This window comes from Babylonia areolata, chromosome 30 (genome assembly GCF_041734735.1).
Source record: "Babylonia areolata isolate BAREFJ2019XMU chromosome 30, ASM4173473v1, whole genome shotgun sequence".
Taxonomy (NCBI): Eukaryota; Metazoa; Mollusca; class Gastropoda; order Neogastropoda; family Buccinidae; genus Babylonia; species Babylonia areolata.
The window spans coordinates 23,218,856-23,246,355 of NC_134905.1; the positions used below are offsets into that span (position 1 = coordinate 23,218,856).

At 43.6% G+C, this 27,500-nt stretch overlaps 1 protein-coding gene and 1 non-coding gene across 2 annotated transcripts in view; both read right to left on the reverse strand.

Annotated features, from left to right (window-relative positions):
* LOC143275491 (von Willebrand factor D and EGF domain-containing protein-like) overlaps positions 1-27,500 on the reverse strand; it is a 39,653-nt gene that overhangs the window by 10,153 nt on the left and 2,000 nt on the right. The window contains exons 3-10 of the mRNA XM_076579641.1: positions 26,322-26,567; positions 22,725-22,935; positions 20,666-20,877; positions 17,554-17,679; positions 15,630-15,743; positions 14,513-14,654; positions 12,645-12,898; positions 550-741 (exon numbers count right to left, since the gene is read on the reverse strand). Coding sequence (XP_076435756.1) covers positions 550-741; positions 12,645-12,898; positions 14,513-14,654; positions 15,630-15,743; positions 17,554-17,679; positions 20,666-20,877; positions 22,725-22,935; positions 26,322-26,567 — 1,497 coding nt within the window. The remainder of the gene's footprint in view (positions 1-549; positions 742-12,644; positions 12,899-14,512; positions 14,655-15,629; positions 15,744-17,553; positions 17,680-20,665; positions 20,878-22,724; positions 22,936-26,321; positions 26,568-27,500) is intronic.
* Positions 4,345-4,426, reverse strand: Trnal-uag (transfer RNA leucine (anticodon UAG)). Its single transcript has one exon. It is a non-coding gene; the product is annotated as a tRNA-Leu (tRNA).

Consider the following 27,500-nt stretch of genomic DNA (forward strand, 5'->3'; position numbering starts at 1 on the left):
AGAGACACAGGCACAGACACACACAGACATACACAGACACACACAGAGACCGCCCTGAAGGCATTTATACCTGTGGACGGTGTATGAGGTAAAACTGTAGTGTTAATGAAGGTTGTGGGTGATGTCAGTTAAGGTTGGGAGGAAGGATGGTATGCTGGTATTGGCCACCACACACACACACACACACACACATCCCTTCCCCCCCCCCCCCCCCCCCACACACACACACCCAAAAAACAAACAAAAAAACAACCCCTTCCTACACATACGCACTCCCCCTCACCACCCACCCTCAACCCTACCACCACCACACTCCACCCCACCTTCCCCCGTCCGTCCCTCCCCCCCCTCTCTCTCTCTCTCTCTCTCTCTCTCTCTCTCTATTGCGTTCGAAACACGAATGTTTCTCTTCTTAATATGCTCATGTTTATGTTTCATTGTGTCTTGATTATAAACCTCAAGGTTTTATGACAATAACATAATTCTATTCTAACCTATTATACTATTCTATTCTATTCTATTATACTATTCTGTTCTGTTAACACTCACCAGAACATGCATACTGTCGGGAGACCTCCTGATCACCGTACCAGGCCTCAGAGGCTGGTGATTGACTTGGATCCGAACGCCGTGGTCCCTGTGCCCACAGTTACTGATGCGGATCACGTCCTCATGTTCGCGGATGGCTACACCGCACTGACACGCCGTCTGACCGGCGCACGGCACGGTTCGGGCTTGCACCTACGCGACACAAAGTATAGGTCCTTGGAGGATTGTGATCAGAAACTCTAGGGGGAGCTGGGCAGTGCTTTTATCTTGTATTGTATTTATCTTTTTTTTTATCACGGCAGATTTCTCTGTGTGAAATTCGGGGCTGCTCTTCTTCCTCAGGGAGAGCGTGTCGCTACATTACTGCGACACCCTTTTTTTTTTCTTTTTTTTTTCTGTGTGCAGTGTTATTTGTTTTTCCTATCGAAGTGGATCTTTCTACAGAATTTTGCCAGGAACAACCCTTTTGTTGCCGTGGGTTCTTTTACGTGCGCTAAGTACATGCTGCACACGGGACCTCGGTTTATCGTCTCAGCCGAATGACTAGCGTCCAATCCACCACTAAAAGTGTAGTGGAGGGGGAGAAAATATCGGCGGCTGAGCCGTGATTCGAACCAGAGCGCTCAGATTCTCTCGCTTCGTAGGCGGACGCGTTACCTCTAGGCCATCACTTCACATGTGTGTGTGTGTGTGTGTGTGTGTGTGTGTGCGTGCGTGCGTGCGTGCGTGTATGTGTGTGTGTGTGTGTTATAGGAGTATGCGTATGCACGGCTCACGCGCACATGAATACTACGACAGTTCAGCAGGTGACAGTTTCTCTGAGCTCTGTACTCGCAGCAACTGTTGATATCGTCTGCGCATCTAGTTACGCGCATATCCGATAAACATGTAATGTCTATTTTTAGACAGGCTACGATGGACGCAAGTACAAGCTCTTCAGCCGGAGAAGAAGACCCCATTCAAGTCATATGTTTCGGCCCTTAACTCCTTTACACTCTAAGGGGGCAAGGATTTGAAGATTAAATCTACGGGGGTGCGTCAGACTGTGCAAAATCAAGAGACAGATAATACAGATACAGGTCACAGAATGCTTCATGAATGTCTAAACAAGAGATATCGTCGTCACAGGGAGATCGTTGTCGTGAGATGGCAGTAGTGGGATAGAGACTGGACATGACATAGAAAAGAAATTTGGAGAATAATTCATACTACAAAATTTAAAAAAACATATACTTTCTTGAGACTATGGAGATCGTTGTCATCAGATGGCAGTAGGATATGGACTGGACATGACACAGAAAAGAAATTTGGAGAAGAAATCATACTACAAAATTTAAAAGAAACCACCTCAGTCCCAAATACTATAATCCATTTAGTGGGCACAAGAAGGCAAACGTGTTTGGAAAAAATTGTATATAATTGCTGGGAAAACACACACACACACACACACACACACACACACACACACACCAAAAACAAAATAACAACAACAACAACAACAAAAATCATAGCACGGGGAAGTAATTCAATTTCGTTAACTGCTGAAAAAAAAAAAAAAAAATTCCCGTAATGGCATGGAGAAGTAATTCATTATTATTTAGTATTTTATTCGCTTCCGCACTCACCTCAAAATTGTCCCCCTTGTTTTCATACACTGTGTAGTCTCCTGTGTCGTAGAGGTGGAAAGACCTGTGAGGCAGAAAATATCGTGGTGAAGAAAATGGTTTAGGTGGGAGGGGGCAGGAGGGGGGGGGGGCGGACGACAAACACACATACACATACGAACACGCACGCACGCACACGCACACACACACACACACACACACACACACACACACACACACATACGCACGCACGCACGCACACACACACACACACACACGCACGCACGCACACACACACACACACACACACACACACACACACACACCTTTTTTATATTGGTGTTTATGTTGTTAATTGCCATTACACAGATATTTACGAATCATTGATTCCATTGTTCTACTTTATTCCCCCTTTTTTCTTTTTCTTTTTGGTCTTTGTATCACCTTTAACCACCATCTCCAACGCCAAATCACACACACACACACACACACACACATACACAAATACACACACACACACACACACACACATACACACACACACACACACACACACACACACACACACACAAACACGCGCAAACACACACACACACACACACACACACACACACACACACACACACACACACACACTTGCGCGAGCGTAGAAGCAAGCACAAACCCATAAGGAACAACTGTACATATATACATGTAGATACACACCGGCAGAGAGACACGGACAAACAGACACACACGCGCGCGCGTGCGTCCGCACACACACACACACACACACACACACACACACACACACACACACACACACACACAACTTGCGCGAGCGTAAAGCAAGCACAAACCCTTAGTATACATACATACATAACGACACGGACACACAGAGAAACACGCGAGCGCGCAGAGAGATACAGAGAGAGACAGAGACACAGAGAGAGGCAGAGACAGGGAGAGACACAGAGAGACACAGAGAGAGAGACAGAGAGCTGTTTTGTGCATCCCTGTCAACTTTTTGGAGTCCTGGGAGAGAGAAAGAGAGAGGGAGAGAGAGAGACAGAGAGATAGATAGACACAGAGAGAGAGAGAGATAGATAGAGAGAGAGAGACAGAGAGCTGTTTTGTGCATCCCTGTCAACTTTTTGGAGTCCTGGGAGAGAGAAAGAGAGAGGGAGAGAGAGAGACAGAGAGAGAGAGACATAGAGACAGAGACACAGACAGAGACACAGACAGACAGACAGAGAAAGAGACAGAGACAGAGAGCCCTACGTGCATCCCTGTGAACTTTTTGGAGTCCTAAAAGTCAAAGAGAGAGAGAGAGAAAGAGAGAGAGCGGAGAATGAACTTAGGAATAATTATGAACAGACGAACAGACAGACAGACCGAGAAACCGAGAATGGTGTACAGACAAACCAACTCACTGTCTGTTGAATCCGTGAAAGTGGGGGTCTGTGGTCCACATACAGTGCTTAGAGTGTGCATCCTGGGCAGTCACCTGCACACACACACACACACACACACACACACACACACACACACACACACACACACACACACACACACACACACACACACACACACACACACACACACACACACACACACACACACACACACACACACACACACACACACACACACACACACACACAAGAAGAAGAAGAAGAACTTTATTATCTCCAACTGGAGAAATTTGGTCAGGTGCATTATCACAACATAGACAAGTAAACAACATGGTGACCATAACTGTAAAAGTCAACAACAGCTTTTATGAATATTACGAAGATACAAATGTAAAAAATATCACATACACCGTTTCATACATATATCCACACACTGCAGGTAATAACTAATTTAAAAACAGAAAGAATTAAGTTTGAATATAATTATAAACATAGCCTACTATACTGCACATTGATTATAATAGACAGATAAGAATAAAGATAAATTGCGGAAAACCGCAACCAGATAATCAGCAAACACCACCACCCCCACCCACCACCCACCCCACCCACCCCACACACGCAGATTACTTGATTAAACAAGAGTAATAAACATATGTTCTCAAATAAAAGCATTTCACATATTCGCTTTTAAAAACACTGCAATTAATTATTACATCGTAATTATTATTATTAACACAATGTGTTCGCGGAATCTAAGAGGGTTCAGAAGGAGAGAGAGAAAAAAAAAAAAAAGCTGGCAGCGGTGGGATTCGAACCCACGCCTCCTGAGAGACTGGTGCCTAAAACCAGCGCCTTAGACCGCTCGGCCACGCTACCGTTCGGTTGATACATTCACAAAAAGTAAATAGTTACTTGGTAAGTTCATGGGGCGTAATTCAGATAAATACACAATAATCATGTGAGCTACTATTTGTCTCCCTTGTTTCGAAGCATTTTTTTCCCCTCTCTCTCTCTCTCTCTTTCTCTGTCTGTCTGTCTCTCATTCGCACGCACACACGTGCACACATACATGCACTCACACGTACACACTAAGTGACACGCATACATACGCGTGTGCGTGCTGGCACACACACACATACACAGCCACACACAAACATACAGCCAAACACACACACACACACACACACACACACACACACACACACACACAGAGCCACACAACCACACAACAACCACCACCACCGCCACCATCACCACCACACGAACGGCTCGTTCCTCCACTGACCCTACACCCGACCACCACCACCACCACCACCGAACGCCCCCCACCTCCGACACCCCACCTATCCCACCATACCCGTCAATCTTCCACCATCCCTTACTAACCCCCTGTCCGTTAACCCTTTCACCACCAAGCTCACATTTGTGCACAGGCGTGGTAGAGGACCCATGTCACTGAAAGGTGGACCATTCATTGGTCTGTTATCCATGAACCTGCTGCTCTTAATTAATGTTCGGTGGAAGGATAGGCCATACGTATTTTCTATACATCGCAGGAGGGGTGGGGGGGGGGGGGGCGGGGGATCCCCAGCTATTCTTAGCCACTGTCTTTTCTGCGTTTATACCACAAAGGAATTTTTTACTCTAAATTGACTGGCGTTGAAAGGGTTAAGGCCAGACACTACAGTCAAATAACGCCTTTTTTTTTAACTCTCTCTCTCTCTCTCTCTCTCTCTCTCTCTCTCTCTCTCTCTCTCTTTTTGTTGTTTTTTTTTTGTTTTGTTTTTTGTTTGTTGTTGGTCTACGAGATGTATCATCACTTGTGGATCACAAAAAAGTGTTCTTAGATTTCTGTGAATACCCGCTGCTATGGAAACAAATCAAAATGGCCGCCGCAAACAATGTATCAAAGAAACCGGGTTTGTGGTCTATGTGGTGTATGCAGATACTTTTTGTTATGTGGTCTTGATACACAATGACATTATCTTCATTTTCACATGAGATTGTGTTAATTCTTCAATTATTGTACTTTTTATTAATTTTTTTAATTTTGGGTATAGTGAAATCCTCAAAATTTACAATGGGTAAAACGATTGGAACTGCTATGAATTAAAACCCAGAGAATATTTTCATACATACGTGAAAAAACTTCAATACCATGTCATAAAACAACCATGCAAAGTCTCATGGTTGTAGGTTTACTCATCATTGAGCAAGTCCAACGTATGCTATCAAGTCCAGAAACTTTACGACTTGCGTCGAAATTGAACAAAAAAATTATTAATAAACACTTTCGTGATTCAGTAAGAAATCTTTATTGGCAATTTTTTTCATTGTTAAAGACGTCTTTACAGTGGAAAAACTTATGCATATGATAGAAGAGATGTTCAAAAATCAAAATCCATCAAAAAACCCAAATCATGAAAAATCATCAGTTTGGTCTCTTGCACTGCCGTGTCCCCCATTAATTCTAAAACCTTTGCCGTACTTCGGAGGTGAAAAATCACTGACGCACACTTTCATTTAAAATCTTCCTAACTCACTCTAGTTTTGTAACTAGATAACTGAAATTTCATTAATTGATATGGATACTTATATAGCGCCTATCCTCGGTCGGAGACCAAGCTCTAAGCGCTTTACAAACACGGGGTCATTTACACAACAGGCTGCCTACCTGGGTAGAGCCGACTGACGGCTGCCACTCAGTGGGCGCTCATCATTCGTTTCCTGTGTCATTCAATCAGATTTCAGGCACGCACACATATACACTCAGACAGACATAACATTCTACGTGTATGATCGTTTTTGTTTATTCACCCTGCCATGTAGGCAGCCATACTCCCTTTTCGGGGATGTGCATGCTGGGTATGTTTTGTTTCCATAACCCACCGAACGCTGACATGGATAACATGATCTTTAACGTGCGTATTTGATCTTCTGTGTGCGTATACACACGAAGGGGCTTCAGGCACTAGCAGGTCTGCACATATGTTGACTTGGAGATCGGAAAAATCTCCAACTTTTACCCCTCACTGAGATTCGAACCCGGGACCCTCAGATTGAAAGTTCAACGCTTTAACCATGCGGCTATAGCGCCGAAAGAAAATCTTTCTTACCCACTCAGTTTTGAAACTACTGAACTGAAATTTGATAACTTTGTCCATTTATAATTCAGTATTTTTGCTTATCCCCACCAGAAATGGTGGTGTTGTTTGTATAAGATTTTCTTGTTGTCCTGTTCATCTATATCTGTGTAGCGTTGTGACATGTTCCAAATAAAATACTGTTTAAAACCAAATGGGTGTAATTTTGCGTATATAAGCAAAGGAGTAAATGAAGCAATGAAATCGTTGTATAACACTGTCACTCTATAGTTATTTGTATTTGTCTTTGTCTTTTTGGTCACAACAGATTTCTCTGCGTGAAATTCGGGCTGCTCTCCCCAGGGAGAGCGCGTCGCTACACTACAGCACCACCCTTTTTTAAAATACATTTTTTCCTGCATGCAGTTTTATTTGTTTCTCCTATCGAAGCGGATTTTTTTTACATAATTTTGCCAGGAACAACCCTTTTGTTGCAGCGGTTCTTAAACGTCCTAAGTGTCATCTGCAACATATCGGTTTTCGTCTTTTGATACGTCTGCCCTCGTTGGAAAAAATTGATGAGAAGACTGTAATTCTGATCTGTTTCCTGGTTTTACTGTGTATTGCAAATCTGCTGTTAAGTTCACTAGACAAGGGAGGAAATCAGGAGGTATTGTATGTTTAATAAGGAATCAGTTCTGTCCCTTTGTTACAAAATTAGATGATGGATATGAAAATATATGTGCATTTGTCATTAATAAATGTTTATTTGGGAGCCCCAAAGATGTCCTTTATGTTTGTATTTATCTACCACCAGAAGGTTCCCCTTTCTATATCCACTTTAACTATGATCATGGTATAGCCATACTCGAAGATTGTTTGTCAAACTTGCTGTTGAACCTGGATGATGTTGATATAATTCTTTGTGGTGATTTTAATAGTCGAATATCTGATATTTTTCCTTCTCATCCAATAAAAGATAACCTCGGATCTTACTATAAAAGCTGTTCAGTGAATCATAATCGCAAGTCTCAGGATACACAGACGAATTCGTATGGAAAATATATGTTGAATATGTGCACTGCCTTGGATTTGACAGTAATGAATGGATTGTGTAATGGCGACCAAGAAGGTCGTTATACCTACTCATGCGAAAGTGGAAGCAGTGTCAACGACTACTTTATTTTGTCCAATGATTTTTATGATTTTGTTTGTGATATATGTGATTTACGTGTTGCAGATCGTTTTGAATCTGACCATTTTCCTTTGGAATACCGTATAACATTTCCAGCTGAAATTCTAGTCAGAAATAGTGATAGTAATGATAAACAGGTAATAGAGAAATATGTGTGGAGTGATGAATATGGTCAAGTCTTTTGCAGTAGAATGTGTGAGATTGAAGTCAACGATAAATTTAAAATGGCTCTTGAATTAATTGAAGTTGATGTTAATGAAGCTTTGACAGTGTTTAATGATTGTATCAGAGAGTGTGCATCTTGTATGAAGAAAACTATTGTAGTTGATCACAGTAAATATCAAGAGGGTTGGTTTGATAAAGAATGCAGATGTAGCAGGAGTAAATTACGTGGATTACTGAGAAAATGTCGAAGAACTTTAGATAAAGATGATAATATTTCTTATGTAAGGGCTAGAAGAGAATATAAACATATGTTAGCTAGGAAGAAAAAAGTGTTTAATGAAAATTTGTTAAATAAATTAATGGCTTCAGTAAATGACCAAAAAGAATTTTGGGAATGTATTAATAGATTATCTCTAAAAAAAGAAACAACCCAAAAATAACATATCAGTGGATGACTGGTTTAAGCACTTTAAAGCTTTACTAGAGAAAGATTTGACTTCTGATAACGATTATGATTTGCCAGAAATAGAAAATGAAGTTATAAACCGCCCTATTTCTCGAGAAGAAGTTCTGATTGCACTTAGAAAAATAAAGAAACGTAAAGCTGCAGGGCCTGATGGTATTATTGGAGAATTGTTGAAAACAGAGTGTGAACAAATTGTAGATTTTCTGGTAAAATTCTTTAATGTTTTATTTGAAAAGGGTATTTTTCCTGAGAATTGGTGTGAATCAATAACTCTTCCACTATATAAGAAAGGTGATATTAATAATACGAATAATTATAGAGGTATTTCACTATCTAATGTCTGTAGTAAGGTGTTTAGTTCAATAATTAATCGTAGACTTCAAGAATATGTAGAATATAATAATACGACAGGTGAGCACCAAGCGGGGTTTAAAAAGGGGTATTCAACAATCGATCATATGTTTACTCTTTTAGCGCTCGTTCAAAAACAATTTTCTTTTAATCGTAAACTTTATGTAGCATTCATTGATTTTGAGAAGGCATTCGATTCCATCAACAGAAACTTACTATGGCCTATCTTAATTAAAAGTGGGATAAGTGGGAAGCTCTATAAATGTGTGAAGAGCATGTACAATGTAGTTAAAACGAAAATAAGGTGTGGCGATAAACTAACTGATTATATTAACTGTACAAGAGGGGTAAAGCAGGGAGATGTATGTAGCCCTATATTGTTTTCATTATTTATAAACGAATTGGCGTTAGATGTAATTGATAAAGGGAGACATGGTGCTAGATTTACTGTGGATTTTATGGAATTGTTCATTTTGCTGCTGGCTGATGATGTAGTTTTGCTCTCAGAGACAGTTGTAGGTTTGCAAACGCAACTAAATAATTTGAAAAATTCAGCAAATGAATTGCAGTTAAAAATTAACATGGATAAAAGTAGTATAATTGTTTTCAGGAAGGGGGGTTATTTAGCATCGAGGGAAAGATGGGTGTATGATGGTATTGTTATGCCTGTTGCTAATGCTTATAAGTATCTTGGGATTATATTTTCTACTCGTTTGAGTTTTGTAGCTGCCTGCAGAGATTTGTCTAGTAAAGCAAAGTATAAGTTACTAAATATTATGAAAAAACTTTTCATGTTAAATAATAATTCTCTAGAGCTTTTTACTAGAGTGTTCGATGCCCAGATTCAGCCCATGGTACAGTATGGGTCAGAGTTATGGGGTTTGGATAAGAATGCTGTTGTGCATTGTGAATCTTTACATTTATTTGGACTTAAAAGGTTTTTGGGTATTGATATGAAAACACCAAACGATTTAGTATATGGAGAAACAAATAGACATCCAGTTTATATAAACTCTGCAATCAGTTGTATTCGCTATTGGCTAAAGCTACTGAAAATGAGTGCAGATCGACTGCCAAGAAAATCGTACAACATGTTATATGACTTAGACTTAAGAGGCAAAAGAAACTGGGTTTCAAACGTACGAATATGTATTTGTGAACTCGGGTTTGGGTATGCTTGGTATTTCCAAAATGTAGGTTTAGATAATGTATTTTTGCAAACTCTTCGCCAGCGTATGATAGATTGTAGATGGCAGAGTTGGGAAAACCATATTCAGTCTAGTGAAAGGTTTGGTATATACAGGGGTTATGTTTCTACTCATTTAGTGAAGAATTATCTCTTGTTTAATATGGATAGACATCTCAGATTCATTTTGGCAAGATTTAGACTTGGTATATCGGAAATAAACACTCACAGGTACCGATATAAAAATGTACACAATTCTGATCTCTTTTGTCCATTGTGTAAAGAGTCGATAGAAGATGAAGTACACTTTGTTTTGAAATGCCCCGTTTTGTGTGTTCTTCGTGAAAAATTTATCCCGAGGAAATATTATATATATCCATGTTCATTTCGATTTAATCTGCTGATGGCATCTACAGATGACGGACTTATACGTAATTTGGCTCTATATTTATATAAAGCTTTTCACTTAAGAGATATAATTATGTCGTGATTAATTGCTATAGTTCTGATGACATACACTAATGTTGTTATCGCCCCTCGTTCATATGGGGCTTTGGCCTTAATGAATAAACCATCTGAATCTGAATCTGAATCTCTCTCTCTCTCTCTCTCTCTCTCTCTCTCTCTCTTTTTTTTTTTTTTTTTTTTTTTTTTTTGTTTTGTTTTTTGTTTGTTGTTGGTCTACGAGATGTATCATCACTTGTGGATCACAAAAAAGTGTTCTTAGATTTCTGTGAATACCCGCTGCTATGGAAACAAATCAAAATGGCCGCCACAAACAATGTATCAAAGAAACCGGGTTTGTGGTCTATGTGGTGTATGCAGATACTTTTTGTTATGTGGTCTTGATACACAATGACATTATCTTCATTTTCACATGAGATTGTGTTAATTCTTCAATTATTGTACTTTTTATTAATTTTTTTAATTTTGGGTATAGTGAAATCCTCAAAATTTACAATGGGTAAAACGATTGGAACTGCTATGAATTAAAACCCAGAGAATATTTTCATACATACTCGTGAAAAAACTTCAATACCATGTCATAAAACAACCATGCAAAGTCTCATGGTTGTAGGTTTACTCATCATTGAGCAAGTCCAACGTATGCTATCAAGTCCAGAAACTTTACGACTTGCGTCGAAATTGAACAAAAAAATTATTAATAAACACTTTCGTGATTCAGTAAGAAATCTTTATTGGCAATTTTTTTCATTGTTAAAGACGTCTTTACAGTGGAAAAACTTATGCATATGATAGAAGAGATGTTCAAGAATCAAAATCCATCAAAAAACCCAAATCATGAAAAATCATCAGTTTGGTCTCTTGCACTGCCGTGTCCCCCATTAATTCTAAAACCTTTGCCGTACTTCGGAGGTGAAAAATCACTGACGCACACTTTCATTTAAAATCTTCCTAACTCACTCTAGTTTTGTAACTAGATAACTGAAATTTCATTAATTGATATGGATACTTATATAGCGCCTATCCTCGGTCGGAGACCAAGCTCTAAGCGCTTTACAAACACGGGGTCATTTACACAACAGGCTGCCTACCTGGGTAGAGCCGACTGACGGCTGCCACTCAGTGGGCGCTCATCATTCGTTTCCTGTGTCATTCAATCAGATTTCAGGCACGCACACATATACACTCAGACAGACATAACATTCTACGTGTATGATCGTTTTTGTTTATTCACCCTGCCATGTAGGCAGCCATACTCCCTTTTCGGGGATGTGCATGCTGGGTATGTTTTTGTTTCCATAACCCACCGAACGCTGACATGGATAACATGATCTTTAACGTGCGTATTTGATCTTCTGTGTGCGTATACACACGAAGGGGCTTCAGGCACTAGCAGGTCTGCACATATGTTGACTTGGGAGATCGGAAAAATCTCCAACTTTTACCCCTCACTGAGATTCGAACCCGGGACCCTCAGATTGAAAGTTCAACGCTTTAACCATGCGGCTATAGCGCCGAAAGAAAATCTTTCTTACCCACTCAGTTTTGAAACTACTGAACTGAAATTTGATAACTTTGTCCATTTATAATTCAGTATTTTTGCTTATCCCCACCAGAAATGGTGGTGTTGTTTGTATAAGATTTTCTTGTTGTCCTGTTCATCTATATCTGTGTAGCGTTGTGACATGTTCCAAATAAAATACTGTTTAAACCAAATGGTGTAATTTTGCGTATATAAGCAAAGGAGTAAATGAAGCAATGAAATCGTTGTATAACACTGTCACTCTATAGTTATTTGTATTTGTCTTTGTCTTTTTGTCACAACAGATTTCTCTGCGTGAAATTCGGGCTGCTCTCCCCAGGGAGAGCGCGTCGCTACACTACAGCACCACCCTTTTTTAAAATACATTTTTTCCTGCGTGCAGTTTTATTTGTTTCTCCTATCGAAGCGGATTTTTCTACATAATTTTGCCAGGAACAACCCTTTTGTTGCCGCGGGTTCTTTAACGTGCGCTAAGTGCATGCTAGCAACACGGGGCCTCGGTTTATCGTCAGTCTCATCCGAATAACTAGCGTCCAGACCACCACTCAAGGTCTAGTGGAGGGGGAGAAAATATCGATGGCTGAGCCGTGATTCGAACCAGCGCGCTCAGATTCTCTCGCTTCCTAGGCGGACGCGTTACCTCTGGGCCATCACTCTTCTCTTCACCCACCTTCACTGGAGGGATGGTGTAGTTAGCGAAAGCGTCCAGGTACCCTCCGCCAAACACTGGCAGAACGGGTTCGAACTTCAGATCCAAGAACTTATTCCCGTCAGGGATTCCGTCAGGGGTTGCCTGGAGGGTGACGGTGGTGGAGGCGGTGTGGGTGCTGGGGTTCCAATCCGACGTGCATAGCGCGTGCGCGCACGAGTGAGGGGTGGGAACTTGCACGTTATCTGATGGAGCAAGAAGTGTCACACTGACTGAAGTTGACACTGGGCGTTTTTTGTTTTGCTTTGATGGAGTGTGAAATGTCACAATGACTGTACTTGGCACATTATCTGATAGAGCAGGAAATGGACATGTCACAATGACTGGTATGGCACGTTGTCTGACGGAGCGAGAATTGTTACATTAGAATCTATTTGGCACGTTATCTAATAGAATAGGAAATGCCAAAATGACTGTACGTAATCTTGAAGGAGTCTGAAGTGTCACATTGACTGGATTTGTTACCGGTGTTTGTCTGATGGAGTGTGAAATGTCACATTGACTGTATTTGGCATGTTATCTGATGGAATGGTAAATATCATAATGGCTAGAATGGCACTTTATCAAAAGGAGTGTGAAATGTCACAATGGCTGGAATGGCATGTTATCTAAAGAAGAAGAAAATGTCATGACTGTATTTGGCACGTTATCTTATACAGTGAGATATTTCACAATATATAGAGTGAGAGTGACAGTTGAAGGAACATTTAGAACATGATAACTTTATGTAGCAGAAGACGTCATGTAAGGTCAGAAAGACGACGTAAAAAATAGCATTACGTCACCTGTTATAAGTGTAGTATGTGACCATGCTGCCCGGTGGCAGCGAAAATTCAGATTTTTTTTTTTTTTTGATTTTTTTTTTTGTTGTTGTTGTTGTTGTTGTTGTTGTTTTTCAACTTTGTTTTATTTTATATATATATATATATATATATATATATATATATATATATATATATATATATATATGTGTGTGTGTGTGTATGTATGTATATATACATATATATATATATATACATATATATATATATATATATATATATATATATATATATATATATGTATATATATATATATGCATGTGTGTGTGTGTCAGTGGATTTCTTCCACAGGGTTTGTGGTGTGTGGGGTTTTTTTTGCCAGAGGACAACATTTATGTTGTCATGGGTGTCTGTTTTTTTGTTGTTGTTTTTTTGTTTCTTTGTTTGTTTGTTTTGGGGTTGTTGTTTTTTTCGGTGTGCGCGCCAAGTGCGTATTACACACAGGACATGGGTTTTAGAAACTCAGTGCGAATGACCATAGTAGACGCTCAGCTTTGAATTTCCCAGTCAACACTTGGGTAATCCTGCAGTTTAGAATACTAAACTCAGGGGCCGTTAAAATGAAAAAGTAGAAGGTGTTTTAGACTGACTTCGATGCGCTGAGTCGAATGCAACCCTCAGCTAAGCTCTAAGACCACTCCTTTTGCCACGAAACTGGATCAAATGCACGGTAAGTAGTACTCCTTCCCGACCTGCACGCCATTTTGACTGCTGATCACGTGGGTGAAATGGCTCGCCGATAGTTGCTCGGTAAGTGACCGACTGAGTTTACTATTTATTATGTCTCTGTTTCATTGACAAGGAGTGGCCGTAGAGCTTAGCTGAGGGTTGCATTCGACTCAGCGCATCAAGGTCAGTCTAAAACAACCTCTATTTTTTTCATTTGAACGGCCCCCTGAGTTTAGTATTCTAAACTGCAGGATTACCCAACACTTGTATTGGGAGAAAGAGCGAGACACACAAAGAAGAACAACTCACTGGCAGGGCCATGCGTTCGGAGCATAACGTAGATGCAGCAGGCGCCATTGAAGTGGTGGTCACAGACGATGGGGATGGTGGAGCTGAGTACCACCTTAGAGTGACCTCCCGTTTCTCTCACGGTCACTTGTCTTGGGCTTACCTGAAAGGGGGTAGGGAAGGGAGAGGGGGAGGGGGGAGGGGTATTTCAATGCAGTGAGTTGCTTGTGTGTGAACATTAGAATGAAATGTATGTATCTTTTTATCATGACTGCGATACAACTGCGATACAAAAAAAATATATGAAAAAAAGGAATATAATTATGCATGACGCACACGCGCGCACACACACAATCACCCCCCCCCCCCCCCCCCACCCCACACACACACACAGTGAGACAGACAGACAGACAGAGACAGACAGACATGACAAACAGACAGACAGATGGGGGGGGGGGCGAGACTGGAATAAAATATGTGTGTGTGTGTGTGTGTGTGTGTGTGTGTGTATGTGTGTGTGTGTGTGTGTGTGTGTGTGTGTGTGTGTGTGTGTGTGTGTGTATTATGATGTATGCACCCATGGATATTATTGATTTTCCAAGTCAAAATTGAGAAGAAAAGGGCGAACGCGGGATTCGAACCTAGACCCTCAAGCACGAACTCTCTGTACTGGCTCTGTATCACACAGGCTGCAGTGTTGGCCTTCAGGTAACGCGTCCGCCTAGGAAGTGAGAGAATCTGAGCGCACTGGTTCGAATCACACGGGTAGTCGCCAGTATTTTCTCCCCCTCCACTAGACCTTGAGTGGTGGTCTGGACACTAGTCATTAGGATGAGACGATAAACCGAGGTCCCGTGAGCAAACATGCATTTAGCGCACGTAAAAGAACCCACGGCAACAAAAAAGGTTGTGACTGGGAACATTTCTGTAGAAAAATCCACTTCGTTAGGAAAACAAATAAGATTGCAGGCAGAAAAAAATTTAAAATAAAAAAAAAAATGAATAAAGAAAAAAGAGTGGTGCTGTCAGTGTAGCGACACGCTCTCCCTGGGGGGAGAGCAGCCCGAATTTCACACAGAGAAATCTGTTGTGACAAAAAGAGTAACACAAATACAAATACCAATACAAGTACACCCACGTGAATCCCGGCAAAGTAGTCGTTGTGGCTTGGTTTCCAGGGGCTGGTGGGGACGGCTCTTTTGTGGGTGGTGTGGGTTCCGCTCTCGTACCACCCTCTGACCTGGCACCCGACCTGGTCGCACGTGCATTTATGAATAATGATGCAATGATGATGATGATGATGATAATGATGATGATAGTAGTAATGTTAATAGTAATGATGATTATAATAATAGTAATAATAGTAATGATAGTAATGATGATGATGATGATGATAATGATAATAATAACAATACTATAATAATAACAACAGTAATAATAATAATAGGTACTATAGTAATAGTAATAATGATGATGATAATAATAAGTTTCAGTTTCAGTAGCTCAAGGAGGCGTCACTGCGTTCGGACAAATCCATATACGCTACACCACATCTGCCAAGCAGATGCCTGACCAGCAGCGTAACCCAACGCGCTTAGTCAGGCCTTGAGAAAGTAGGTTCCACCGTGATAATAATAATAATAATAATAATAATAATAATAATAATAATAAATATAATGATAATAATAAATATAATGATAATAATAATAATAACAATAATAATAATGAGGAGGAGGAGAAGAAGAAGAAGAAGAAGAAGAGGAGGAGGAGGAGGAGGCGGAGGAGCAGGAATGCATTAAATTCATAATTCATAATACATGAATAATGTTATATCTACATATAATACATTTTAAAATGCATGGTGTGGAGGACTGACCTAGGAAAGGCATGCATTCTATTCCAAAGTTTTCACAGAAGTCTTAATTTTGTCCATCCCACACGAACAAAACAGGTCCAAGCACAGAACCCTGTTGGACACCATAGTTCAGTAGCAATGCAGATTTAGTAAAGGCCGATTGCAGAGATTGCCTGGAACCGGTCGTCGAGATATGATTTCAGCCAATTTAGAATTGTGCCAGAAATACCGAAAGTTTTTTTGTAAATCTAGATAAAAAGATGTCGTGTTCAATAAAGTCAAAAGCTGCATAAAGATCCAAAGAACACAAATACACCAGTAAAGTCCCGATATCTGTCCAAAATGCCCCACCTAAGACATCTTCTGTGACAAATATCCCACGAAAACTTACTTTCTGTTCTAAATGATGCCTAGAAGACTTACCTTCTGTCATAAATATTCCACAGAAGATTTATCTTCTGGTGTATATGTTCCACGGAAGATTTTTCTTCTGTTCTAAATGCACAAGAAAAGACTTACCTTCAATTCGAAATTCTCAAAAGAAGACTTGCATTCGCTTTTAAAAGTTCTACAGATATACTCAATTTCTGTCATGAATGTTCCACAGAAGATTTAACTTCTATTCTGAATGAATCACATAAGAATCAAATTCTGTCTTAAATGTTGTACAAAAGACATACCTTATGTCTCTATCCTAAATGTTCCACGAAAGACCTACCTCCTGTTTGAAATGTAATACAGAAGACCTACGTACCTTTTTTCCCAGGTGTCCATGGAGTAAAGATCCAGGTAGAATGGTTTGTCGGTATTCTGTCCTGAATGTTCCAAAGAAAGCTTATACGCACTTTTTCCCAGGTGCCCTTTGAGTAAGGATTCAGGTAGAATGACTTGTCGGCCATCTGTCCTGAATGTTCCGAGGAAAGCTTTCCTTATATTCTAAATGTCCTTCAGAAGACTTAATCTCTACCCTAAATGTTCCACAGAAGACCTACCTCCTGTTTGGAATGTCATATTGAAGACTTACCTTTTTTCCCCAGGTGCCCTTTGAGTAAGGATCCAGGTAGAATGGCTTGTCGGCCTTCTGTCCTGAATGTTCCAAGGAACGCTTACCGTCTGTTCTAAATGTTCCTCAGAAAACCTGACTTCTACCCTAAAATGTTGCACAGGTGACCTACCTCCTGTTTAAAATGTCATACTGAAGACTTACCTTTGTCCCCAGGTGCCCTTTGAGTAAGGATCCAGGAAGAATGGCTTGTCGGCCTGGCTCTGGGACCTTCATATTAGGGATGTTTGGGTCGGCTTGACCGTCAAAGGTCCACTGCACTTCGAACATCTGCAAACATACACACACACACGCACATTCACGCACGCACGCACGCATATACACACACACGCACACACGCACACACACATACATACATACATACATACACACACAGAGGGTTAATATCACAATATGTGACATGACGTTAAAGACAAACTACTACTACTACTACTACTACTACTACTGCTACTATTGCTGCTGCTGCTGCTGCTGCTGCTGCTATTACTACTGCTACTACTACTGCCACAACTACCATTACGACTACACTCACGCACGCACGCACACACACACACAAATCAAATCAAATCAAAAATACTTACCTAATCCACACAGAAGTTCATTTGTGCAATTACTGGCTCGTTACAAGCACGTGCGTAATATCATAAAGTACAATAAATGGTTACGCATCAAACACGGGGTCATTTGCACAACAGGCTACCTGTCTGGGTAGAGCTGACTGACGGCTGCCACTGGGCGCTCATCATTCGTTTCCTGTGTCACTCAATCAGATTTCAGGTACGCACACATACACATTCAGACAGACGTGTAACATTTTACGTGTATGGCCGTTTTGTTTATTTACCCCGCCATGTAGGCAGCCATGCAGTTTTCGGGGGTGTGCATGCTGGGTATGTTTTTTGTGTCTGTAACTCACCAAACGTTGACATGGATTACAGGATCTTTAACGTGCGTATTTGATCTTCTGCGTGAGTATACACACGAAAGGTTTCGGGCGCTAGCAGGTCTGCACATCTGTTGACCTGGAAGATTGGAAAAATCTCCACCCTTAGCCACCAGGCGCCGTCACCGAGATTCGAACCCCGGACGCGACGGGCGCAAGAGCCGAGTGGTTAAAGCGTTAGACTCCAATCTGAGGGTCCCGGCGCCTGGTGAATAAAGGGTGGAGATTTTTACGATCTCCCAGGTCAACATTTGTGTAGACCTGCTAGTGCCTGAACCCCCCTTAATGTGTATACGCACGCAGAAGATCAAATACGCACGTTAACGATCCTGTAATCCATGTCAGCGTTCGGTGGGATATGGAAACAAGAACATACCCAGCATGCACACCCCCGAAAGCGGAGTATGGCTGCCTACATGGCGGGGTAAAAACGGTCATACACGTAAAAGCCCACTCGTGTGCATACGAGTGAACGTGGGAGCTGCAGCCCACGAACGAAGAAGAAGAGAAGAAGAAGATCGTCGGACCCTCAGACTGAAAGTCCAACGCTTTAACTCTCTCCATACGAACGGCGAAAGAGACGACGTTAACAGCGTTTCACCCCAGTTACCATCACCAAACTATTGCAATCGGAAGGCTCTTATACTGAAGACGTGAATGTTGACAAAGAAAACCACAATTCTGACGACGGAAGCTAAAGGTTGGGTCATTCAGACAGCCACTGGACATCCGAGGGGTCTGTGTAGAGGAGAAGAGAGGACTGGCCGTACTGAGTGAGTTAACCATTCGTCTATTGTGTCAGTAGGTACAAATAAAAGCGTCCAGCAGGTTGATACACACATATCAGTCAAATGCACGCGTGCATACACATACACACACACACGCGCACGCACACACACACACACACACACACACACACACACACACACACACACACACACACACACACACACACACACACACACACACACACGCAAACACACAAACACACACACAAACACACACACACACACACACACACACACACACACACACGCACACACGCACACACACACACACGCACACACACACACACACACACACACACAAACACACACACACAAACACACAAACACACACACACACGCACGCACGCACACACACACACACACACACACGCACGCAAACACACAAACACACACACACACACACACACACACACACACACACACACACACACACACACACGCACACACACACACACACACACACACACACACACACACACACACACACACACGCACACACACACACACACACACACACACACACACACACACACACACACACACACACGTTCTCTTCCACCCCCAACAAGCCCATTTCTTTTTCTTTCCCTCCGCTCTTCATCATGAGTCACCTCCCTTCCCATCTCTGACCCATCTAATAGGAATTAGAACAATAACTTGACACTGCATCCCGTACATATCCATTTGTAAGTGCATGATCTTTTTTTCTTTTCTTTTTTTCTTTCTTTTTTTTTAATTTGTCTTTTTCTGTCCTGTATATATCAAACCAACCCCAGAATTACTGGCAAATGGGTGCTAAAATAACATGCAAATTATTGTGTATTTTATTTTGTTACACCATGTCATTGTTATTGCTATGCTCCAACTAACCCCCCCCCCCCCCCCCCCCCAGTTCCCAGTTCAGGCTCAGTTAGTCAGATACAGAGCCATATTGTAAATCTAAGTTGTGATGTGTGCATTTGTCTATTCCAATTGCATTGTACCAGACTGATGATTACATATGGCCTTTTATTTCACACACACACACACACACACCCTCCCCCTTTTGTTTCTTCTTTTTAAATTATCTTCGCTCTTCCTCTGTGGCCGTCATCCTGTTATTGTCATGTTTCTTTGTTTCTCTATGACTCAAAAGAGTTCATGGGAATAAACAACTTGAACTTGGAACTGAAATCGAAAACTGAGATCACGATGAAAACTTGGAAGCGAACCAACCTGACAAATAAACTTGACGATGACGTCTCGCCTGTTGACGTCATTTTGATTTCGCGTCATGATAATAGAAACTTTGGCCTGAAGAAGGACCTTAGTGAGGTTCGATGCGTTGCCTCATATCTCGTGAAAGTAACTTTTACCAAGATTCATTTACTTTGCAGACAGATTTTTCGTTTGTTTCTTCTTCTTGTTGTTTTTTTCCAGCTTTTAGATAATGAGTGTAGATGAAATATATATATATATATATATATATATATATATATATATATATAATAAAGTAGCAAATTTTCAGAAGAGCCACAGCACTTACCAGATCAGGCTGATGATGTTGATAGGTGAAGTCACAGGTAAACCGGAAGCTGTGACCAGCCACTACTGGCCCGTTCAGTGTTGGAGCCACTGTGATGGTGGGGTACTGACTGGAACCACTTCCGCCGGATGTCGAACCACTTCCGCCGGATGTTGAACCACTTCCGCCGGATGTTGAACTACTTCCGCCAGAACCGGAACCACTACTGGTTCCTATAAAAGATTGATGGCATGTTCGGAAGGTGAAGGCAATCAAGGGGGAGAAGCGAGGCCTGTCAGCAGTATTCTTCCTTCCAATATGATTCAAATATCTATTTTGTTTGACGTGAGTATTGATACGTAGCCTATGTGATGCATTTTGTCATTGTGTTATGGCAGTAATGTGGCTTGCTTGTTCATGTACCTAATGCTTGAGTGGCAGAATAATGAATAAATGACTCTCTCTCTCTCTCTCTCTCTCTCTCTCTCTCTCTCTCTCTCTCTCTCTCTCTCTCTCTCTCTTCAATCCTTCCTACCGTAAATGACTCAGATATCGAAGCGAACAGTGGCAGTAACAATGAGGGCATTCATATGTCTAACTTATTGGATCCGTTTTTATTGTTTCTCCTTGTTCTTGTTTTGGTCTTGTTCTTATTCTGTCCTATTTTCTTTTCATTCACTTTGTTTTGTTTGCTTGTTTGATTTCTTTCATTTTCTGCTATTTTGTGTGCATGCGTGAATTCATTCATTTCATTCCATCGTGATGGTGACAATAGCTGTTGTATAAGTGATATTGGTGATGGTAGTAGTCATTTAAGTATAAATTACAACTGTCGTAGGTGGATTCAATGATAACATTAGTCATCCGGTTGTCGATACTGATGACATATTTGTCTTCCCCTTCCCCTTTCTCTCTCTCTCTCTCTCTCTCGCTTCCTTTCTCTCTTCCCTCCTTTCCTCCCACCTCCCTCTCTCTCTGTCACTGTCTCTCTGTCTCTCTCTTTCTCTCTCTCTCTCTGTCTCTCTCTCTCTCTCACCAGTACAATGCTGTAGGTTTCCAGCAGGAGCCAGCTGGCCATCTGGACATACTGGTTTGTCTCCTGGAAAAAAAAAACCTGTATACTTATCAGAGTCGATTTCTCCTGCACAGTCTTGCCAGAAGGCAACAAATTACCAGCCAGCATTAAACCAGAGGTCGACACTAATTACCAGCGCATTAACCCAGAAGACAACACTAATTACCAGCGCATTAACCCAGAAGACAACACTAATCACCAGCGCATTAACCCAGAAGACAACGCTAATCACCAGCGCATTAACACAGAAGACAACACTAATCACCAGCGCATTAACCCAGAAGACAACACTAATCACCAGCGCATTAACATAGAAGACAACACTAATCACCAGCGCATTAACCCAGAAGACAACACTAATCACCAGCGCATTAACCCAGAAGACAACACCAATCACCAGCGCATTAACCCAGAAGACAACACTAATCACCAGCACATTAACACAGAAGACAACACTAATCACCAGCGCATTAACACAGAAGACAACACTAATCACCAGCGCATTAACCCAGAAGACAACACTAATCACCAGCGCATTAACCCAGAAGACAACGCTAATCACCAGCGCATTAACCCAGAAGACAACGCTAATCACCAGCGCATTAACACAGAAGACAACACTAATCACCAGCGCATTAACCCAGAAGACAACACCAATCACCAGCGCATTAACCCAGAAGACACACTAATCACCAGCGCATTAACCCAGAAGACAACGCTAATCACCAGCGCATTAACCCAGAAGACAACACTAATCACCAGCGCATTAACCCAGAAGACAACGCTAATCACCAGCGCATTAACCCAGAAGACAACACTATTCACAAGCGCAATAACCCAGAAGACAACGCTAATTACCAGCTCATTAAGCCAGAGGACAACAACAATTACCAACCCAAGGACAACACTTATTATCAGCCAGAGGACAACGCTAATCACCAGCGCATTAACCCAGAAGACAACACTAATCACCAGCGCATTAACCCAGAAGACAACACCACTTACCAGCGCAGTAAGCAATGGGACAGCCCAAAGAAGCCTTGAGGTAGTAGACGAAGAAGTGCCCGCAGTTCTTGACGCCGATAGCCAAGACCTGCGAGCAGCACGTGGCGGCGCCCGAGAGATCCCCCAAGTAGACACAGGCCCACTTCATTTCCGCTGGCCCGGGCACCGAGGGGTGGGTGTCGTTCATCCATATGGGCGACACCGTGCCGCACTGTGAACGGACAGAACAGAACAGACAATTCTTCTTCTTCTTCTGCGTTCGATGTTTTGGCTGCGTCAGACGGTCACCCCCGTCGCCACGATGTAGCCCACGGTCTTCTCCAGGTCGTGGCGGTCTCCCCAAAGCTGCGCCTGTAGCTCCGTGCCCCCTGGCCAGGTTTGACGCCGTAGAGCTTCATGGGTTGGGCAGTGTTGGAGGATGTGTTCAGGGGTCTGGGGTCCAGTGCCACATGGACACTCATCAGTGTGGGCGATCTTCATACGGTGAAGGTGACTCAGTAGTCGGCAGTGGCCGGTTCTCAGTCTGAAGAGGACAGTCTGCTGGTGTCTCTGGAGCTGGTGGATTGGATCGACACCACTGTTTGCACCCAGCCTTCTCATCCACTGGTTCTGGTAACGGTTGTGGATGATGGTCCTGGCCTCTCTGTAGGTCACGGGGTGGCTGAACTGCTTCATTTTGCTGCCTGCCTTGGAGAGAGCATCGGCCTTTTCGTTCCCCATGACCCCACAGTGAGAAGGAACCCACTGAACAGTGACAGTCGACCGTTTTGAAAGGTCATGAAGGGCTGCTTTGATGTTTGTCAGCTGCTGTTCGTTTCTGGTTGACTGGAGTCCCTGCAGGAGAGATCTGCAGTCAGTGAAGAAGGCTATCTTTGGTGGTGGGTTGACTGACGTCCTGAGGCCTTGTGCAGCATGGAGTAGTGCTGCTGTCTCCGCTCTGTAGTTCGAGGAGATTCTTCCTGTGGGGAAGGCTCCAGGGGTCAGTCTTCCATCTGTGTGCCTGATGAAGATGCCTGCTCCTCCATTCTTCACCGCTCCCTCCGAGGATCCATCTGTGAAGACGTGCGTCCATTCGCTGGGGTTGTACTGAGTCTCAATCATCTCCAATGTCAGAGCTTTCAGCAGGGGAGGGGCTTGGCAGTCCTTTTGGTCGATGCCAGGGACTTTTGTGATGATTGAGACTCCTTCCAGTTGGTCGGCCGGTTCCTCGAAGTCGGGGAGTGTTTCCATCTCGGCAGGGGACGAGGGCAGCAGGTCTTCATGTTGGCGGTGCAGGGTCTTGGAGAGGTGGTTGAAGCTGGTCCGCTTCAGTCTGTTCTTTGTTGGGTGCTTCAGTTTTTCATGCATTGGGTGAGTTGGCATGCGCAGGAGCTTCTCGCTGTGGATGAAGACTTTTTCCTCTCGTCTATCTTTGAGTGGGTGGAGGCCTGTGTGTTTCTCCATCGCCTGAACTGGAGTCGTCTTTATCCCGCCAGTGATCAGCCGTAGCCCTGCGTTCTGAACTTTGCTCAGGCGGCTTGTGTTGGTTGCTGATGCCGTGGCCCAGGCAGTGCTGCCATACTCCAGGGTTGGCCTGACAGTTCCAGTGTACACCCTCTGCAGTATGCTGCTGTTGGCACCCCAAGAGGTCCCGGCGAGTTTTTTCAGGATGGCCAGTTTTCTGGTTGCTCGTCTCTCGATGTCCTTGAGATGGGGGTTCCATGTCAATCGCTTGTCGAGCTTCACACCCAGGTACATTGGCGTGTCATCCTGTTTCAACTGCATTCCGTTCAGTTTGAGGTGGGAGGTTTCTGACATCGGTGACAGCGAGAAGATTGCTGAGACTGTCTTGGTGGTGTTGATGTCTACTCCCCAGGCAGAGGCCCATGTTCCCACGTGATTGAGTGCTTCCTGCATTCTGTGGCTGGCGGACGTGAGGTATTCCGCAGCACTCCAGGCAGCAAAGTCATCAGCGTGGAGGGCTCTGGAGACATGCTTGGAGATCTTCTCAGCGATGTCGTCGATGAAGATGAGGAAAAGTGTAGGGGAAATGACTCCTCCTTGCGGCACACCTTGCTGTAGAGTGACCCGATGGCTGATTTTCCCGTCGAGTTTTACCCTTGCCCTGCGGTGTTGGAGGAAATCCTGGATCCAGCGGTACATCTTCCCTTCCACTTTCTTGTTGAGGAGCTTCAGGAGAAGTCCTGCCTTCCAGACCTTGTCGAAGGCCTTGGTTAGGTCCACGAAGACTGCAAGCACCTTCTTCTTTTCTTGAAAGGCAGTCTCTATCTCCTGTGCAAGGTACACCAGCTGGTCTTCGGTGCTGCGGTTTTTCCTGTAGGCTGATTGGGTATTGCTGAGCAGGTGGTTTTCTTCAAGGTGTTTCAGGAGTCGAGTGTTCACCATCCTTTCCATCACCTTGCCCAGACAACTCAGGAGGCTGATTGGTCGATAGCTGGACTTCTTAGTCTTATCCTTCTGCTTCTTTCTGATGGGGACGATGATGGCTTCTCTCCACTGGTCTGGAAGTTTCCCTGTGTCCCAGGACTGGTTGATGATCAAGAGAAGCTTCTGTCTGGCTACAGGTCCCAGGTTCTTGATCATGTCATTCGGGATGCCGTCTTTCCCAGGGGCTTTCTTTTTCTTCAGTTTCCTGATGGCTGCACTGAGTTCGGCCATGGAGAAGGCTGTCATCATGGACTGACTCGGGTTCTGCTGTTTCAGCTTCTCCTTGATCTCCCTCTGGACTTCCTGCACTCGGGCTTCAGGGAGTGTTGTGGTGCTGCCCTCTCTGTAAAAATCTGCAAGGATGTTGGCTGCCTGCTTGCCCGCGTGGTGCTTGCCATTTTCCTCAATGACAGTTCTGCTGTGTCTGGTGCCCGTGTCTTCGTTCAGAAGCTTGGTCAGGTTCCACAACTTGCCGGTGTCCTTCTCCATGTTGAGACTGCTGGTCTTCTCATTCCAGCTCCTCTGTATCTCTGTTCTCTTCTGCTGTTGGAAGGTTTCTTTGATGGTGTTGTATTCCCGGATGTTGTCAGGAGTGGGGCTCTGCTCCATGGTTTCTCTGGCGGAGTCTAGGTCTGCATGGAGCTGTTTCAGAGTGTCACTCCAGTAGGGCTTGTAGTTTCTGCGTTTCCCTCTTGGGATGGACTGCTTTGCTGCTCGCAGCAGTGCATCGCTGAAAAGGTTGACATTGTTGTTGAGGTTGTTGGAGGTACTGATGTCTTGGCAGAGGTTGTCTGCTTTTCCTTTGAAGAGAGTCCAGTTAGCTCGTTTGAAGTTCCAGCTGGGTTCCATTCTGTGCTGGGTGCATCCTATGCTGGAAATGCTGAGGATGACTGGCAGATGGTCGCTTCCCCCTAGCTGTGTGTTGACTGTTCTGGAGGTGAGTCGCTGAACCTCTTCTGTGGCGATGGCCAGATCTGGTGTTGAGCAGGTCTTCCATGCTCTGGAGTAGCAGGTGGGTTTGTCCTCTGGATGGTTGATGAGGATGAGCTTGTTGTCCATCATCCAGTCCTCTACTTCCTCACCACGTGAGTCCATTTCCTCATAGCCCCAGCTTGGCGAGTGGCTGTTGAAGTCTCCAACCACAAGGTGTCTGGAAGCTTCAAGTCTCACTTTGTGTAGCGCTAGAGCTGAGCCTGGAGGGCTGTAGCAGTTGGTGATCAGTAGTTCTCCACTGGGCAGTAGCAGCTTGACTGTGTGATGCTCTAGCTCCTCTTTTCCCGATCTGCTTGTTTCTACTGCAGGGATGGAGATTTTGATGAGGGTGAGGATTCCTCCCTTGTGTCTGTCCTCTCGATCTTGGCGGAAGGCTTCGTAGCCTCTAATAAAAAATCTTTGGGGATCTTTTAAATGGGTCTCCTGAATGCAGATGACATCAATGTTGTTATTTCGGAGAAACTCCTGGAGTTCTGGTTTCTTGTTTCTCAGCCCTTCTGCATTCCACTGAGCTACTGTGAGGTTGACAGGTGGTGAATTTGTCTGGTCAGTCGCTCTACTCTGCCTTCCCCTGACCTTCAGGTTGACAGAGGCACCGGTCGCTTTGGTGGGCCCCTTTGAGGCAGGAGGCCCGGCTCCGTCCCTCCCCGGTTGTCGCTGATAGGGACGACGCCATGACGACAAAGTGGTCTGACGCATAACCATGATCGTTGATGCGTGTGTGTCCTGAATTTTTAACCAGAAACCTGCGCCGTAGCTGACACACTCCGTCTTCGGCAGGCCGGATCAAGTTTTCTGTCAGGGGGCTTCTCCCTTAGCTCAGGTCTAAAGAGTCCTGCCCTGTGAGCACAGGGGGATGTGAGAGATTGGGGATCCCTCCCCTAGACGGACTGCCTGTCAAGGTTAACGAGCTCCATCTACCCGGGGCTCATGGTCCAAAGACCTGCCCTGTGAGCACAGGGGGGGATTGTTTGCTGGGTATCCCACCCGTTGGTTTGAAATCAGAGTTTCCCTTCTCCTAGATGGACTGCCTGCCAAGGCTAATGAGCTCCATCTACCCTGACCAGTCTAGTCTGCGACCTCTCTTGAGTGAGTTGCCGAGAGCTAGTCTTGCTATTGCGCCGATCGTCCGCACCCGTGCCGCGTTCGCCATGACTAGGTCATGCCCATTCTGCCCCATGTCCCCGCAGGAACACCCACATTAACGTGGCGAGGAGGTGCGGCTACAGAGTTCACTCCCTTGCTAGGGACGCACTGAGGCACCCTAGAGGGGAGATCTTAGCAGAACAGAACAGACAATGAAAACGACGACGACGACGACGACTGCTACACTGTGTTATGGGTTTGGTGGGGTGG